Source organism: Lithohypha guttulata, assembly GCF_036872675.1.
Source record: "Lithohypha guttulata strain CCFEE 5908 chromosome Unknown scaffold_2, whole genome shotgun sequence".
Taxonomy (NCBI): Eukaryota; Fungi; Ascomycota; class Eurotiomycetes; order Chaetothyriales; family Trichomeriaceae; genus Lithohypha; species Lithohypha guttulata.
In genome coordinates this window covers 3821655-3838206 of record NW_027042751.1, presented here as the reverse complement: position 1 = coordinate 3838206, position 16552 = coordinate 3821655, and the positions used below count along the sequence as shown (strand labels likewise).

The following is a 16552-nucleotide window of genomic DNA, read 5'->3' as shown; positions in this document are numbered from 1 at the left end:
ATCATGGACCTGATAAATTGACTCGAGGTAAGAATAGGTCGTGCCTGAACCCTAAGCAGGAGCTGCGTGTGAGCCTGAAAGCCGTGCACTGGTTGCAGATGACAAAGCCGAGCAATGGTGTAGTGTAGCTACGCCATCTGCACACTGATAGACCGTATCCTTGGGCCTGCCAATGTAGCTGTCACTGTGAATATAGACACTCAGTCGCTATTGCAGAAGCTCACCACCAGAGACTACGTTTGCTCAAAGCCCGCAGGCCGTTCGAGCCACCGTCTACGTTGATCAATGTTTGTCGTCCGGCCTCCTTGGTAATTCTACACCTGACCATCAAGGCTCTTTGCTCGACGTGTCAGGGTTGCAGCACAGTGAATATTCTCCACCATCTCGATTCACGTTGCCCCGGTTGCGGTCGTTTCATCGTCCATAGACGCTTAGCTGGCGAACCGTGGTTTCCACGCACGTCATGCGGCAACGTCAACTGCTTTAGCGCAGTCTTCTTCGATAGTCATGTTGCATTTTTAATTTTCTGAGAGTGGCTGCGTGCTCTTCCTTGGCTCGTTGCAGTATACCTTTGTGTTTTATGATGGTATTTTCGTGCTCGTCCCGTAATGTTTTTTGACGTTGGCGATTCACATCTGCCATTTCTTCTGCACTGGCTAGCTTAGCCCCCGCTTCACTCAATTCGCGTTCGAGCCCTGCGACTCTTTCCGCCCTTTCTCCTGTAATGGCTAGCTTGGTCTCGGCTTCGCTCAATTTACGTTCGAGCCCTGCGACTCTTTCCGCCGTTTCTCCTGCACTGGCTAGCTTAGCCTCCGCTTCACTCAATTCGCGTTCGAGCCCTGCGACTCTTCCCGCCATTTCTCCTGCAATGGCTAGCTTGGTTTTGGCTTCGCTCAATTTGCGTTCAAGCTCTACAGCTTTCTCGTCTGCTCTCTGAAGCTTCGCAACGTAGTGGTAGACACCATCGAATGGCCATGCTAGACTTGAATACCCTCTTCGGTTGGAGGGAACTCCTTCTGCATGCGGTTGCGTGGAGAAGGTTCTGTCGTACTGTTGTGGAGTCGGATCTGGCGAATGTTTGTGTTCAATATCGGCGTTAACCGCTGAGGAGGCCGATGCGACGGCAGGGACCGCTAGATCAGAACTCTGCCAGGCCCCTGATTGTGTCGGAAACGTAGGCTGGGACGTAGGAAAGAATGGCGTAGTAAATTCGGCACCTTCTTCCTGCGTTCGTGCTAGTGGCTCTAATGGTCCGGATATGGGATAGAACGATTCAGCGACGTTGCTGTCGGCCTCGGCTTCGGCCATGTCTTGGCTGTCAATGTTGTTTAGAGGAAGTCGTTTTTCAATAGCTCCGAGCCCCATCTTTCTCTCTAATTGCACTGCATTATCTGATATCAACTTCGATTCAATGGGATCATACGAGGCTCCAGTTATTTTTCTGCCACCATCGAATTTCCCAGCTAGTAACTGTTGGAAGTGCCGGATGTTGTCCACCGTAATTCTCTTCGGGATTCCTGCATCTCCTTGAACCTCTCTTATTCGTCTGATCCAGTCGAGGCGGATTTGACTCATCCTTTCGGAGAACTTCAATGCCTTGGAGGTATCAATGGTGGGCAGGGGTAAACTTGATGCAATTGCAGCTTGCAAAATCATCTCGTACTCATCGGGGCAGTCGCAAGCGACGCAGAAATCGAGCATTCGTAAAACCACACGGCCCAACATATATTCATATCTTTGCCATATGTCAACAGCCCACATGACTGCAACCTCGAGCCAGCGCTTTCCGGCAGCCCAGGTGGCCCACTCACCGTAGCCTTGTAGAAAACAAGCGATAAGATACCACTTGAATTCCCCAGGTATATGTCGTTCGGCTTGGAGACGGAAGAAAGCGGTGGCATATGCCTCGGCAATGGTCTGTTGCCGATTCATCAGAGTGGTTCGCACCAAGGCAGTCAGCAAGTAAGCGTTCTTGGTGCTTGGAATAGCGATGCGAACGTCGTTGACATTGGCAGTGAACCAACGCACACGAGACTTGGGAAAGGAATCAATCAGAACCATCCTCGATAAGAACTCTTGCAACCTGGCAGCGTCAACATCATTCCCATGTCGGTAAATGATGTTGGCTATCGTGTAGCTGTGCAAAGGCTGGTGGCATTCCCACAACGCATTCTCGCACATGACGGCCATGGGTGTGTTGTGTGTCACATCGGAGAAAACTCTCATCATCTCGGCATAGCGCTCGGAGGAGGGACCCAGCTTGTACTCTGAGATTAGTTGAATGTAAGAAGTGATGAAGTCTGGTACATGCACATCGCCTATCCTGTAAGTATGTATAAGCTCGCCCAAGCGGCGATTCAGCTCCTCCTTCCGTGGCTGATCAGCTTCTGGGATAGTGGTACCCCAGGGGACACTTTCTATCATCAACTTGCTAATTAGCCTTGAGATTTTCTCCAACTCCTCGACCAAGTAGTCCATGCTCTGGTTGTAAGTTGCCCGCGTACTATCGTAGTCAGGAGTGTGATTGTAGAGGTTCGTTCTTGCAGTGCGCAGTTGGAGCATGAACTGAAGGGCTAGTCTGATAGCTATTAAGCGCTCATAGCGTTTTTGAGCGTTCTGATGTGCGAGAGGTTGTGACCCGTAGTCTAAATGAGGCTCTGTGTTGTCGTCAACGTCGGCAGCATTGATCTCCCTCTCTTTACCAAGAGGGTCCATATCAACATCTGGAAGCGCGGTATTTGCGACGGTTGTCATCATTCTCCGCTGCTGGCACGCACCACGAGAGACAGAGCAATGCTGTATACGTGTCCATGCTTCCAGCTGTTTATGTCTCAACTGCTCAACCTCTCTCTCAACGGTAGCTATTTGACGGTCCCATTCCTGACTGCGCTCCTTTTTCGCTGTCACATCAAAAACGAAAGCAGCAGTAAGCACTGAAGGGAGGAGGATCGCAAAGGCATCGGCAGCAGTTAGGCTAATTCGAGTTGGTGGCAATATTGTCCTTCGTATAGGTGGGAGGGAGGAAGGGAGCGAAGCCTGCCGGACATATGGCCTCACCCCGCGACTGGTGAGGCCTCGCATAGTTCGATACAGCGGCAATGCCAATGCTACTGAGTTAACATGATGATCGTTGTGAGAAGATCCAGTATTAGTTGGTGGTGAAGATTGATGGATTTGCTGCTGTTTTGCGCTCAAATCGTATCCTGCCTGCAATTTTTGTCCAGTCCTTTTCTTGGTTAAGGGTGAAATTATAGTCAACGATGGTGGTGGTACAGCACCAGTACTCGTCCTGCTCACAAGTGCAATCCTGGTCGGTTTCGATGAGCTCGAGTGGAGTGGAGTGATCTGGGATTCGAGAGCCTCTGAGAATGCCTCAGGCTACTATAGCCACATCCGGGTGCACTTTTCGGGGCACCTTTACTGACAGTAACACCTATACACGCTCTGAAGTAAAAGGTCACCACCGATCAATTCCACCCCATACGCTCGCAACAGTACAGGTGTAAGGATGTATGGCTCTTGCGAAGAGACCAGCAGTCTACCCAAACGTGTTCGAAAAAAAGCATGACCTGCCTATACACAATCAACCATGGCAATCGGTGTCCAGAATGCGCTCCTCAACATTCCTTCGAAGGAGAAGAGTCTTGCTAGCTCTTGTCGCAATACTGACAATCTATCTGTTCATCAAATATCTGCCTACCGATGTGCCCTCTGTGGGACGTAGGATCGATTCAAGAACTGGTCGCAGTCAGGGTCAGCCGTCTTTTCTGGGCTCGACTCTAGACACTACGTCGCAGGGAGAGGTTCTGGCTCAAGGTCAGCTCTACGATGGTCTGGTCAAATACTACCACATCGCACGCACTCTTCGTCCCCATCAACTAGGAAAGCACAACGGTAAGGAAAATGTCATCTTTCTCCTCCACGATTTGAGAACTGCCGCCAGCCTGGTGGGATGCGCCTGTGATGTTGCGCTGTACAACAGAACCAACGTTCACCTGGCTCTCCTGCCCCTGAACGACGATGCTGTCGAGCAGATCATGGACGTGAGCGGAATCAGCCAGAGAGACTGTCCAATCTTTGTGCACGACGCGCGTCCAGACTACAATTTACGGTCCTCGCGAAGACGTCGTATCGTGGCCATTCAGTCTGCTATAAACCATCTACATTCAGTCCTCAAGCCTGCCGCTTTCCTTGTCGACCAGCAACAGATTGACCACGAACTCTTCGGGTTGACCATTAAAGAGAAGGTGGCTTCCATATGGACCCCTTTGATCACTGTACCCAACCATGCTCCTCCCTCGACCAGCTGGCTGAGCAGTCTTGACGGCACAGGGCTATCCTTGTTGAACAACCTTGAAATCAACATTATCATCACACCATTCAGAAACTCGGCCGGCTCTCTAATCAGGCTTCTCAACTCTCTTCAGAGTGCTGACTATGCTGGTCTATCTTTACCTCGAATCACTGTTGAGATCCCGCAAAACGTCGATACTTTTGCGCTGCACTACCTAGAGAATTTCCGCTGGCCAAACCACCAAGGCGAGAACAAGCTCATCCTCCGGCGCCAGATCAACCCAGCTAAATCCGACCCCGCAAGCGCCTCCATACACACCACCGAATCGTTCTACCCTCCAAGCACGCCAATGTCGCACGTCCTTGTTCTCAGTCCCGACGTCGAACCCTCACCCAATTACCTTCACTACCTAACCTACCTTACTCTCCAGTACAAATACAGTCGGCACGAGCAAGACATACCACCTCTCCTCATGGGTATCTCCCTCGACCTCCCACACACATCTCTAAACGGCAAAGACCCCTTCATCCACCACGCAGAATCCCCACCAGAATCCATCTTCCTCTCGCAATCACCATCAGCCACAGCCGTCCTCTACTTCGGCGACAAATGGATAGAACTACAAAACTACCTTTCCCTCCGTCTCAAGCACGACCCAAGCCTATCTAAGACCGTCCACGACTCCGCCCACGTCTCAGATGCTCACCCAGCCTTCCTGAGACCAGTTTCTGAACTCATGCAAGCTCAAAACTACTTCATGCTCTACCCCGGCTTCGCTACCAGTCCAGACACACAGCTAGTCGCAGTTCATACGGAAATGCACCAGACTCCAGAAGAGTATTACACCCAACTTGACAATAAGGAGCCACACAACGACGAAGAAGGAATAATCACCATCCCAACGTTGTCGGAAAACACCATCCTCACAGAAGCACAAGACGACGAGCTTCCAACCTCACCAACCCCAGGTAATAAACGCGCCTACCTCGACCATGAACAATCAACTGGCTCAACAATTCCAATAACTTCCCTCCTCGGTCTCAAAGACCACGAACTCCTGCCCCCACACGCAGACCTTCCTATATTCACTATTCAGGGACGTCGGACAGAACTTGTTGAAGCCGGAAAAGTATCGAGTGCTTTCGTGGATCGTGTGAGTCTGGAGTTGAGTGGGTGCAAGACGTTGGGGGAAAGGGATCCGTCTAAGCTTGGGACGGTGGAGTACTTCTTTTGTTACTGAGTTGAGTGAAACACAGTATCTTTCTGAATTGAGAGTGGGAGAATGAGATCCTTGCTTGTTGAAACACAATTCATATTAAGTCTATAACTATACATACACATCCTGGCCTATCAAAAAGCATAAAATATGTATATGAAGAAAAAGAAATATAGATCCAACAACACGCTCCAACCAGAAAGCTTTTGCGCCTTGAACACTATGCAAGCTGTGTCCTTCATGTGTTTTCTTATCCAATACCTTTTTCGCGCATGCACTCCATACCATCCATGTTCAATTCCTGCCTTACCAAGAGGCCACCACTCGTAAGCTGTTCCCTATTCACACATTTCTCAATGTTGACGAGTCGTCCGTGTGATCTTGTATGCTGGTGGTAATAGCATGGACATAACATATCTGTCGTAACCTCATACTTTCATCCCATCGTATCATGTCGTCAAACTTTCATCTTCATGAAGTCATCTGTGAGACGATCCCAATTGACCAGTCCTCGACAACCCTTGCTGTAGGGTCTATATCTCTTGTCGATACCTGCTCTGGCTTTGCCCTTCCAATTCGAACTTCCGGCTTCTGATGGGCCGGTTGTGTTCTCCGTCATCCTTGCTGCCCACACCTTCATCCTCGGAACTTTCTAAGCTCTCGAGTAAGGTCGGTTCAGACTTGCGATTTCCCTGGCAACTGTTGTCCATTCTAGCTCACGTTGCACTTTGTTCCCTCGTCGTTCTTGTTGGATCTCATCCCAGACCATAAGCTCGTACACGAACTTAAGATGGGGCTGGATGATGACGTTGAGTCGTCGAGCTCTCACAAAGCAGTATGCTTGAGGAAAGCTCATTTCCTGGCTTGCCATGACTTCAGCAATACAGATTGTCGCGGATCTCGACACACCAACACGACAATGCACAAGTGTTGCGCTGCCTTCTTTCTTGCCTCGACCTGCAGTAAATTAGCTCATTTGATTTGTATGACATGCGTTAACACTTACCAATAAACTTTATACACTTCTCAATCTCAGTCCCTAGCTCATCAATACCATTGTCCTGTACCCGGTCAACAAATTTGACATTCTCACGACCCCAGCTTTCCCATTCCGCTTTCGACCACGACACAGGTTCGCCAACGCTAAGAATGCGCTTGATGCCAAGGCGCTTCAGGAGTTCTGGATTGTTGGCATGTGTCAGGTTGCCGAGATACATGTACGGCATTATGCGACTTGGCAAACTGCCATCGAATTTACCTAACCAGGTTGGGCATGACGATATCTTGACACTCGCAGGAGACTCGTCGAGTATACGTTGCTCTACCGAGCGCAACAAGGCAACATCTGAAGCATAAGCGAAGAAGTTTCTCTTCTTGTCGCAGTGCAGTTGTAACCATGCATCATGCAAGGGTACACCTTCAGCAAACATGTAGTATGCCACAGTCAATAGACTCGTCTCGGTATAACCATCTGGACAATGAAGAAGGACTTTTCGCGTTCGTGGTGTGAGCTCCGTCATGGGTATATCGCCGTCCTTGTCAGGGGTACAAGGTGTGGACCGAGCGACATGTGTCAGGTTGTAGATCCATTGGCACATACGGAGTATTCCGTCAGCCTCCGCTTGTGCCCAGGAGGATGGCATCATCGAGCCCGAAGATGGGAAGGAGATGTTGACTGGATCGTTGCTCGTTCTGCTCTGCAATTGCTTCGACTTATAAGAGAATGTTTTCGTGTCAGGGATGTTTGCATGGTCACTGCACTCTATCAGAAGGTCAAATTCAGGACCCTCATTATCAGTTGGCAGTAGCATGGGATTAGGCGACGGTCCTTGGTAAACACCTTGACTAATTTGGCTGGCTTTGGACATGGCACACATCTCGATGCGCTCCTGTTGGAGGAAATCCAGCACTTTCCCAGTCGGCTTTCCACGAGAATCTACAGCAACAAACTCAGGATAAGCTTTTTCAAAGTTCTCCCAAGTAGACGTCAGGACGAAAGTGTGGTAGGTTTCAGGACTCTGTCCTTGTGCTTCAAGGTCTTTCTTCCAGGAGCGCTGCACCTGGGCCGCTCTTTCAGCAACAGATTGGATGATCCTATGGTTTGTGCGCTCATCGCCATAGACAACGATATCTGAAACTTGAGCCATCTTTGCGGCCTGGATATGGAAGTTACGCACCGAGAAGCCTTCTGGAGGGTCACAATCGATGAAACCCTTGCCTGCCTCATCAGAGAGGTTGAGTACCTCGTCCGGAGCAACGGCGCCTTTCATTCGTGCTCGACTGAGGTCACCACCTGCTTTGATGATGGTGATCCCTCTTAAGCATCTCGGTGTGCTCCTCAACGACTTCTTCCTGGCCACGAAGAACTGTAGTTGTGTCTGATTGTTCGGATGCAAGCCATGTAACCAGGGGAACACGGAGGCAGAACTTGGGAGCGACTGTTCAGCAGCATGCTTTAGCGCTGCTGCTAGACTGTCGCTGCTCAGGCCATATATTGGAGGTGATTTCAAGAGCTTGGGATGGTCGTGAGGTGGGTGAAGAGTCGAGGTTGACTTCACAGGCGGATTCCGTTGTGGTGGAGAACTTGGTGGAGTTATCTCACCCGAAGGGGCGGGCCCTGGGGGGCAGTAGGGAATGTGTTTATTCGGGATAGGTGTGGACGAGCGTGGAGTGTTCAGCGTGAGTGTAGAACCCAGCAGAGGTGGTGTACTCGACTGCTCTCGTAGCGCGGAGTGTTGTTGAAGAACAACGGTAGCCATGATATGCTTGTTGGAAAGCTTGTGATCGGCAATGAGATTATCAATGCTTCATCCACAAACTGGTCGTGCTAGTAATGCTGTATGCTTCACAAGAAGAGCAACTGCTCCTCTAGCACGATTTAAATTGCCTCATACATGAGCGGGGAACCGAAATTGTACTTCAGGAGTATGCTGTTCGAGGTGGTCGTGTGTCCTTCTACTGCACAAACGTCTTGATGCCCAACTCAAATACTGAAGAGAAGCAACGTGACTTGGACAAGTGCAGGCAATATACGCTCTACTGTATATACTGTCCGAGGTTGTAGAACTCGAATGAGGTCAAGAAGGAGCGATGTGGAAGTGCAAGTGCCACAGGTTGGGATTTCCTCACATATTCCGGACAGACACAAAGCGGAAGCAGCAGGCGCGAGCATGGTGGCTCCGTGTAGAATACAGCAGGTAAGTGGGGCTGATGCACTGGCTTCAATGGAGCTAAAGTTCTAACAGCATTGGACACGAGTTGCGAAGCAGATCCTGGAGTAGCACAGACATCAACGTTTGAGCTAGACGAAGTTGTCGTTGACAAGAGGGATGATGCGCAGAGTGATGCATGGGTTCTGATCTCGAGCGAATGTGGCGTGCAGGACTTGCAGGAACTTGCAGCGCAAGTGTGTCAGAGTCGTTGGATCGTCTGCGGGGATTGGAGACCGAGGGGTAAGTCTCCACTATAGCGGCATCTCTTCAGCACGACCCTCGCTCCTCCCAGCTCCTTCATGCATTATTTCCTTTTCCGTCAGCCCTTCACTGAACCGACTGAACTCAGATCTTTCTGCCCAGACTGGCCCCTCTTCAAAGTTACGGCAAAGATATCCCTTCGATTCTCCCGATCTCTACCTTTATCCATTGAATGCAATCGTCGATGCATTCCATGAATAGACAGAACGATCGCGGCGTTGGTGTGGTCGCTGCATATTGGCAAGCAGAGAAGTTGATCCAGACTGTCAGAGAATAAACGAAGCCATAAGTTCAGAACTCAACACGAACATGGTGTGTGTTTCAGCATTTCTGCAAGCCGTGATCTGCGCCATGAATCTGGGCTAGGTGAATTTACTTAATAGCATAGTACCGAGCTTTGAACAAGCGTATGCAACGGATACAGGCACGTGTTGTGCAGCAGGCTCACGATTTCGGATATAATCAATGGAACTACCACTGACTGCGCGTATGAAGTGCATGTTGTACTCCAGTTGTAGTTTGGTTCTCACGTTGCTGCATGCACCTACTATGTACGTCACGTGTTATAACGCTTCAGCTTGTTCTTCGATCTCTCGTGCTATCCGCAACAGATATATCTTCCTAATATCTTTTGGAATCCAGTCCAAAGAAGCACCTGTCAGCCGTTCCGAGGGCGACCCCTGCTGATGGCTATTCTTGAACTTGCTGACTAGCTTTTCTGCCATCCTTCGACCATCTTCATAGCATGCGAGATCTCGATTGCCATACACATCGCGACCTGCTGCGTACGAAGACTGTGGCAGGTTGCGGAAGAACATGTTTACCGCGATATTGAGAAATTCATTTCCAGCGAATGCTGGCTCTGTCACTGGTTGTTCGCCGTTTGATGCTGCGCTTGTGGAATCGTCGCCTTGAGATCCATGCGTGCCATCTGATAGGTGTGAGGGTAAAGGACCTGTCATGTTGACCTTTGAATGTGGCAAGTGAGGATCAGGTAGTGAGACACCAGTGTGAGCCCACAGTGGAGGGATAAACAATGCATCACCCGGCTTCAGGATAGCAACAATCGGACTGGTATTTTGCGGGGCGAAGAAGTCGTACTCTTTCCCACGTTGTGTGCTGTTGAACAGTTCTAGCTGACTCGTGGTAGAGCCAGGAGGGAACTGAAGCCTTAGTAGATCTTGTGGTGGGAACAATATCAACTTCTTCAGCCCATGGATTTGGAATAGTACGTTAGCCATAACATCGTAATGTAGCCACATATTGATGTCGTTAGATATTCTCAGTGGTGAAGAATGTATATCTGCTTTCACATCTGCAAGTGGGGTAGGAACCACGAAGTCAGCTGCAATCTCTGGAAAATCTGTCCAAAGATCAGCCGGCATTGAGGAGGGATTAGCTGCTGCAAGTGAGCGTAAGTACAGATGAGAGTCTTCGTCAGCTAGTCTCGTGAGGAACTGACTCCAGGACATGTTCTTGTATGTGAAGTCTTTCCGTTGGAAGTTCATCCGAGATTTGCATGCATCGTGAACAACAACGGTACGCTCGCTAGAGATGGCGTCCTGCAGGTAGGGCGGCGACCACTTCTGCACACATGGTCCAAAGTCCAAGTTACTGAGCAATCTTGGTTCGTTGTACCTGACCACGTTTGCAAATTGCTCCGAAGACTGGATCTCAGTCTGTTGGACATTCTCGAAGACTGCTTGATTGGCCATAATTGTAGCAGCAGGCTTCTCTTTTGTGGTAGGCATCGACGCTGCTATCGATAGTACCGTTGTCCAATCCGTAGGAAGCCCAGCTTCGCGGTCGTACAGAATCCAGATACCGGTATTGAAGTAGTTTCCGAAGCTGAAGCACGTAGCGCCACCTCCTAACGTTATAGAGAGGCCAGAGCGTGTTCGATGGGTTGAGTGTCCCACAAGAAAGGGTCGTGGACAATTGGGGTCTCTGGGTGGGTTGACACAGACAACTCTAAGAGGTAGTTCTGACTCGGCGTCTTTGTAATTGGAAAAGCAGCCGATCATCGACATGATCTCGTAGGGTTTAGGTATGCAACCAGACTTTGCAATGCCACCAATCATCAGCACCTCATCCCGTTGAATGCTGTAAGAAGGGCCAAATCTTGCAAAGTATGGCCATGTTCCGGCACTTGCGTCAAGCGCTTTGGATGTGCGAAAGTCAATGTATACGATTTCGTTGTTCCTGATGCGCAGTCTCCAACGGAACAGACCCTGACAAATTACACCGTCTTGTCTCATGCCTCCAGAGAGCAGACCATGATTATAGCCAAGGCGTAAGAATAGGGCTCCGAAGCGAGGCACGGGATCTGGACCTTTCACGCGCAACACTCGCCAACCTTTGGTAGGTTCCCACAACAGGATATCAGACGCCACGATGCAAGGGTCCATCTTACCACCTAAGCAGATAGCTCCGCTACTATTGTCAGGCAAGACAACTGGTACAACTCTGTGACGATAGCGAGGCTCTGGCAGATCGTGTACTCGCTCCCAGACCTGTCCGGTCTGAAGCCAACAATCTTTGTAAACTGATGTTGGAGAGCCACGTCCGCCCACTAGTAGATTCTGGCCGCTATCGAGAGGGGTGATGGTATGACAACAACGAGCTCCAATTTCTAGTGGTAGTACAACAGGTGGTCCGTCCTTGTTAGTGATAGGTCTTACAACAGCCGTGGTTGCCAGTCGTGAACGAGTTCCCACCCCACCATGTACTCCAATAGCGTCCTGATCAGGGATCATGTATGCCGAACCATGATGTCGCTGGCACATGTCGCCAGGCTCTTTGTTGTAGTGAAGTCCGAACCATTCTTTATCTAGCCTGGGAGGCGAAGAGGTTCGGGCCGAAATATCAGACGAAAGACTAATGGTCGAATCCCGTCTCGAGCGTGGTCGTTCGACAAGAAACGGGTCTTCCTGGTTGTGTGCTACAACCAGACAGTAATGGGAAGCAAAGAGAGCGAATTCTTCCCATTCATCGAAAGGTTCGACTTGGTCAAGCGCAACACGCTGAGAAGGAGAAAGGAATCGAGGATCTGACCAGAGTTCCCATAGGTTGTTGTAGTCGATTTGAGTAAAGCCTGCTGCCTTGAATCGTTGTGTCTGTGTATGTTGACCTGGGTATTCGAGCACTGAACGTAGAGGGGTTCCTAGCTTAGCGAAATGCTTAAGCATCGTCATCGTAAAGGGATTGTCCATCTGATCAGGGCTACACTGTTCAAGTAAGCAGAAGGTGACATCTGAGGACAAGCCCGAGCTCCAAGCTATCAAAGCATCAGCTGCTTCGGTCTGCATGTAGGTAATTGATACCTCTGCAACGCACAGCACAAGGCAGTTCTCGATATCGACTACGTTGCGCAGCAATCTTCCGAGTCGAGGCAGATTCCTCAGATCGCAACCAACAGCTGCGTACTCCTCGCTGTCAAACAAGATCGAGCGATCCTTCCCACTTGCATCGGCATTAAGAGGATGAAGAAGGTCTTTTATCTTGGCTGTATCCCGAATAATATTCCTTTTAGTCTCCATGAGAAGTTCGTAATCCACGTCGATGAATTTTGTATTTGCGCATAGCGTTGGATCTCTCGCGAGCCATTGAAATGGTAGTGGGTCGCTTCAATAAGTCAGTGCGTCCTCCTACTAGAGATCAGGAAATGCTCACATACTAGCCACACCCAAGATTAATCACCACCTTGCCTTGTTGCGAGGGCTTCTCGAGAAATTGTTTGACGACCCAGTCGATAGCACGCATTCGTAGCCAGTATCCACGGTTTATGGTTGGTGCCCTTCTGATGGGCTTCTTCACGAAATATCGGAAAAAGTGGGGTTCTGGGAGGTATAGCTTTTCCACGCTCCTTTTCGAGACTATACTGCTGTTGTTAGTAGCCATGACAAGACCGGCGTTCTTCTCGATCTGTATCTCGTCGTCAACGACCATACCTGGCGGAACGCCATTGGTAGGGGACGTCATCATTGGATATCGGTGCGATGGTTGAGGGCAACTCAGAAGAAATATTAGTCAGCCTAGACAGTGTTGCAAAGTCGTTGAAGAGTACAACATTCAGTGCTACTGTTCAGATTTGACAGAAATCTAAACCTATAAGAAGACAAAATGACTGAAGTGGTAGAGGTGAGATGAAGTGCAGAGATTACCACCACTCCCCGACTCGCGCATCAAAGTTAGGGTGACATGACTCCCAACTTCTTCGATGGCATTAGCATCATCACGTTGTTCACGTACTCGTGTGTTCGTGAGAACAACTTGGGTAGTCGGAAAGAGTCATGTTCACGGGCCGCGCTAACCACGTGAAAATTCTGGCGACGAGAATATCGCTTAGTCATCCCTTCGCTTTGCCACTAGCAGCAACAACCAGTATCACACAAATCGACTTGCAGTTCAAGATCACTTCGGTACATTGAGCAGAAGGCTCTTTTGTGTTGGTATTTGTGAGAACTTCAGAGACCAGTTCAGCAATCTCTTCGTTGACCTTAAGGGCTTCGAAAGTGGGACGCTGGTTCAGACAACGACCACGTTCAACATGGCAGAAAGCGAAGCCTCTCTCAGCGATCTCTTCAAGCAGGCGAAAAGTGATCAGAACGACCTTGATAATCTCGATCCACGCTCAGACGATTTTAAAGCACTTCTAGCATCCTGTCTATCCACTCTCCAGCAATGTTCACAACTCGTGGATCGACTGGCACTTTTCAGCTCGAATGAAGACATTGATGATGTTTCCACGTCCGACATACGATATCTAGGGATCGACTATCTCCTTGCCGAGCTCACTATGAGGTCTTATTCTCCCACAGATCGCAAGGTCCAGCTCGATGAAGCCAGTCAGATGTTCGAAAGGGTTGTCACTCGGTTGGACGAATATTCTCTCCTTCGGGCGGCTAGTAAAAAGCTCCTAGAAGCCTACAAGGACGGTCCTCGCACGTTTCGTATCGTTCCAGAGACAGCAGGTATGGAGGCTAAGCGCAACACGAAAATCAGGCGCTTCCAGGAGGAAAAGGAACTCAAGGCACGTTTACAGCTTCTGCGAGAACAATCTCAGTCCTTGAATGTTGACGATGAGGTTTTGCGGAACCTTTATTTGGCCGAGCTGAATCTATACGTGTACCAGGCTTTTCAGGCTCTGGATATGATCAGTCAGGAGCGGCAAATATTAGCATTGGTGCCACAGCAACCTGATCCCGATCGTCCAATGCATCCAGCCAATGATAACAGAGATCGACGCAACGGCATGCACAATGGGCAGCTGTACTCTGACCGTCTTGACTCCCCCGAGCTACTCAATGCCGCTCGACCTCATCGAGGGATTCTGGACGCGTCGGGGCGACCTTTGCAACCATTTACAATAACGTCCCAAAGAACAGACTTGCGTAAGGGCGTTTTTAGACCTGGGCACAGTCTGCCGACGATGAGTATAGATGAATATCTCGAAGAAGAACGAAAGAGAGGAGGTATTATTGAGGGTGGTGGGCCGCAAAGTGAGCAAAGACCTGAAGTGGATGAGGACAATGTTGCAGCACAAGATGCAGCTACCATGAAGGCAAGAGAATGGGATGAGTTCGTTGAAGCAAATCCTAAGGGAGCAGGAAACACGATAAACAGAGGATGAAACGGATGGTTTTGGTGTTCTATAACGTTTAAACAACTCTTCTAGACTCGGAGATTGCGCTTGCCACACTTGGTCCTTTATCATCATTCTGACTAAGACTTCGTAACAGCCATGCCTCTTTTTTTTTTTTTTTTTTCAGGAAAGCTCGCTGCAGTGACTCCTCGTGGTGTGCGGTGTATCTCACACGAGACGATATCGACATACTCGCTAGAGTTTATCCCGCGACTTTGGTGCTGTCTGCCTGAAACGCATGCGCTAGGCCTCTTGTGTTTCTGCAAGTCTTGGAGGTGTCGCGCCGTGTCGAGGTTTAGGGACGCATAATTTGCCGAGCATGAAATGGCTGTCCTGTATAGGTCACCCCTGTTCAACAAACCTGCATTCCGGCTAGATCTGCGTATGCGTATGCAGGACGATCGCAGCTTCAGTGCTTTGCGAGCATGATGGGCCGAATTAACGCGATATCGTATGCTCAAGTTAGCTTCCGTTGGCTGAGTTTCTCGAGTCGAGTTCATGCCTGAGCAATAGATTGTGGGACTTCAACAAGTTTTCGGACACTCTTGCTCGTATCTTGAGTGTTGATGGAGGCACGGATCCTTGGTTGCCTTCCGAACCGTGGAGATGAGGGCGCTGTAGTGATTCTCTTGATTTAGATAATGTGGTCGACTCGATGACAGAACGTATCAAGTCTCCTCTAGATCAGTTACCGTGGTGGGTCTCTTTGCCTTAATCTCAGCCAGAATCCTGTCAGCACCACGCTGTAAGATTTCCGTGGCACCTGTCTGGCCCATCTCTTCCGCTTCCTGTACGTTCGTTACTTGCTCCACCATCTCAACTTCGGCGAATTCCTTGCCGTTGAGACTGATCACAACAGCCTTCAGTTGAAGACGATCGTGGCCAATCCATGTTGTTTCGATGCCCAGTGGGGCGCTACATCCTCCCTCAATGGTTCTCAGCAAACTTCTCTCTGCAATGGTGGAGTAGAACGTTGGCAGGTGGTTGATCTTTGTGATAATTTCCTTCACTTTCGAATCATCTGAACGATTCTCGATACCGATCGCACCTTGTCCGACAGCGTGGAGCATGTTTCCGTTCTTCGAGTCGAGAAATTGCGATATTCTATGCGACAAGTCAATTCTGATGAGACCTGCAGCAGCGAGGATGATCGCATCAAAAGGACTATCTTCGGCATCTAGTTTGTTTAGACGAGTACCTATATTTCCTCTCAGATCCTTGACGACCAGATGAGGATATACCATTGCGATTTGTGCAGTTCTTCGAATGGAGGAAGTGCCAACAACCGAGCCAGATGGAAGATCCTGTATTCTACAATGATCCCTACCTGCCTTGATCACAAACGCATCTCGTGGATCCTCTCGGGCCAGTGTAGCACCAATCTCGCAATTTGACGGTAACTGCGTGGGTACGTCTGTACAAGGTTAACTTTGACTCTGCACATATGGTACATATCCTACCTTTGAGAGAATGGACCAGAAAGTCGAGATCCCCTTCTACCATCAGTGTTTCTAACTCGTGGGTCCAAATGTTCTTGACTGGCATATCCTTGAAGGGAGTAACTTTGTCAATATCTCCCGCTGCAGTGTCTTTCGCCTTGACCGCGAAAACATACTTGGGAAAGGCTTTTACGGTCTCGGTCAGCACTAGCTCAGTCTGTTTCAGAGCAAGTTTCGATTTCCTGGTTCCGACATTGTATGTATGTCCCGACCTTGCGGCATCCTCGGGATGAGGCGCCTCAGCACCTGCCGCGACAGAAATTGTGGACATTATGTAGAGAGCAACTGCGTGGTGGTGTGTATAAATTTCGATTTCCGTGCGATGGTGTGCTTTATGCCTGAGGCAGTCAATTGGCTATCCTCACTCGAGATCTTACCAATGCGAAGGAATGACCGGAAGGCAGACTGGAACAGTGCATTTCAAAA

At 49.5% G+C, this 16552-nt stretch overlaps 6 protein-coding genes across 6 annotated transcripts; 2 read left to right on the top strand and 4 right to left on the bottom strand.

Moving 5' to 3' along the window:
- Window positions 1–483: 483 nt before the first annotated feature.
- On the bottom strand, window positions 484–2754 carry LTR64_003511 (uncharacterized protein; the record flags this gene model as incomplete). The annotated part of the gene is made up of 2 exons (XM_064897867.1): window positions 484–2137; window positions 2165–2754. The coding sequence occupies 2 exons, from the start codon at window positions 2752–2754 to the stop codon at window positions 484–486; spliced, it is 2244 nt and encodes a 747-aa protein (XP_064756817.1).
- Window positions 2755–3608: 854 nt separating this feature from the next.
- On the top strand, window positions 3609–5534 carry LTR64_003510 (uncharacterized protein; the record flags this gene model as incomplete). Its single annotated transcript, XM_064897866.1, has 1 exon — window positions 3609–5534. One exon carries the CDS (start codon window positions 3609–3611, stop codon window positions 5532–5534), a length of 1926 nt encoding a protein of 641 aa, XP_064756816.1.
- A 628-nt stretch (window positions 5535–6162) lies between these two features.
- On the bottom strand, window positions 6163–8269 carry PPS1 (tyrosine/serine/threonine protein phosphatase pps1; the record flags this gene model as incomplete). The annotated part of the gene is made up of 2 exons (XM_064897865.1): window positions 6163–6467; window positions 6517–8269. The coding sequence occupies 2 exons, from the start codon at window positions 8267–8269 to the stop codon at window positions 6163–6165; spliced, it is 2058 nt and encodes a 685-aa protein (XP_064756815.1).
- Window positions 8270–9546: 1277 nt separating this feature from the next.
- Window positions 9547–12964, bottom strand: PPM2 (tRNA methyltransferase ppm2; the record flags this gene model as incomplete). The annotated part of the gene is made up of 2 exons (XM_064897864.1): window positions 9547–12607; window positions 12660–12964. 2 exons carry the CDS (start codon window positions 12962–12964, stop codon window positions 9547–9549), a joined length of 3366 nt encoding a protein of 1121 aa, XP_064756814.1.
- Window positions 12965–13532: 568 nt separating this feature from the next.
- On the top strand, window positions 13533–14615 carry TAP42 (Type 2A phosphatase-associated protein 42; the record flags this gene model as incomplete). The annotated part of the gene is made up of 1 exon (XM_064897863.1): window positions 13533–14615. The coding sequence occupies one exon, from the start codon at window positions 13533–13535 to the stop codon at window positions 14613–14615; it is 1083 nt and encodes a 360-aa protein (XP_064756813.1).
- Window positions 14616–15295: 680 nt separating this feature from the next.
- Window positions 15296–16397, bottom strand: HEM3 (porphobilinogen deaminase; the record flags this gene model as incomplete). Its single annotated transcript, XM_064897862.1, has 2 exons — window positions 15296–16041; window positions 16088–16397. 2 exons carry the CDS (start codon window positions 16395–16397, stop codon window positions 15296–15298), a joined length of 1056 nt encoding a protein of 351 aa, XP_064756812.1.
- Window positions 16398–16552: the final 155 nt, after the last annotated feature.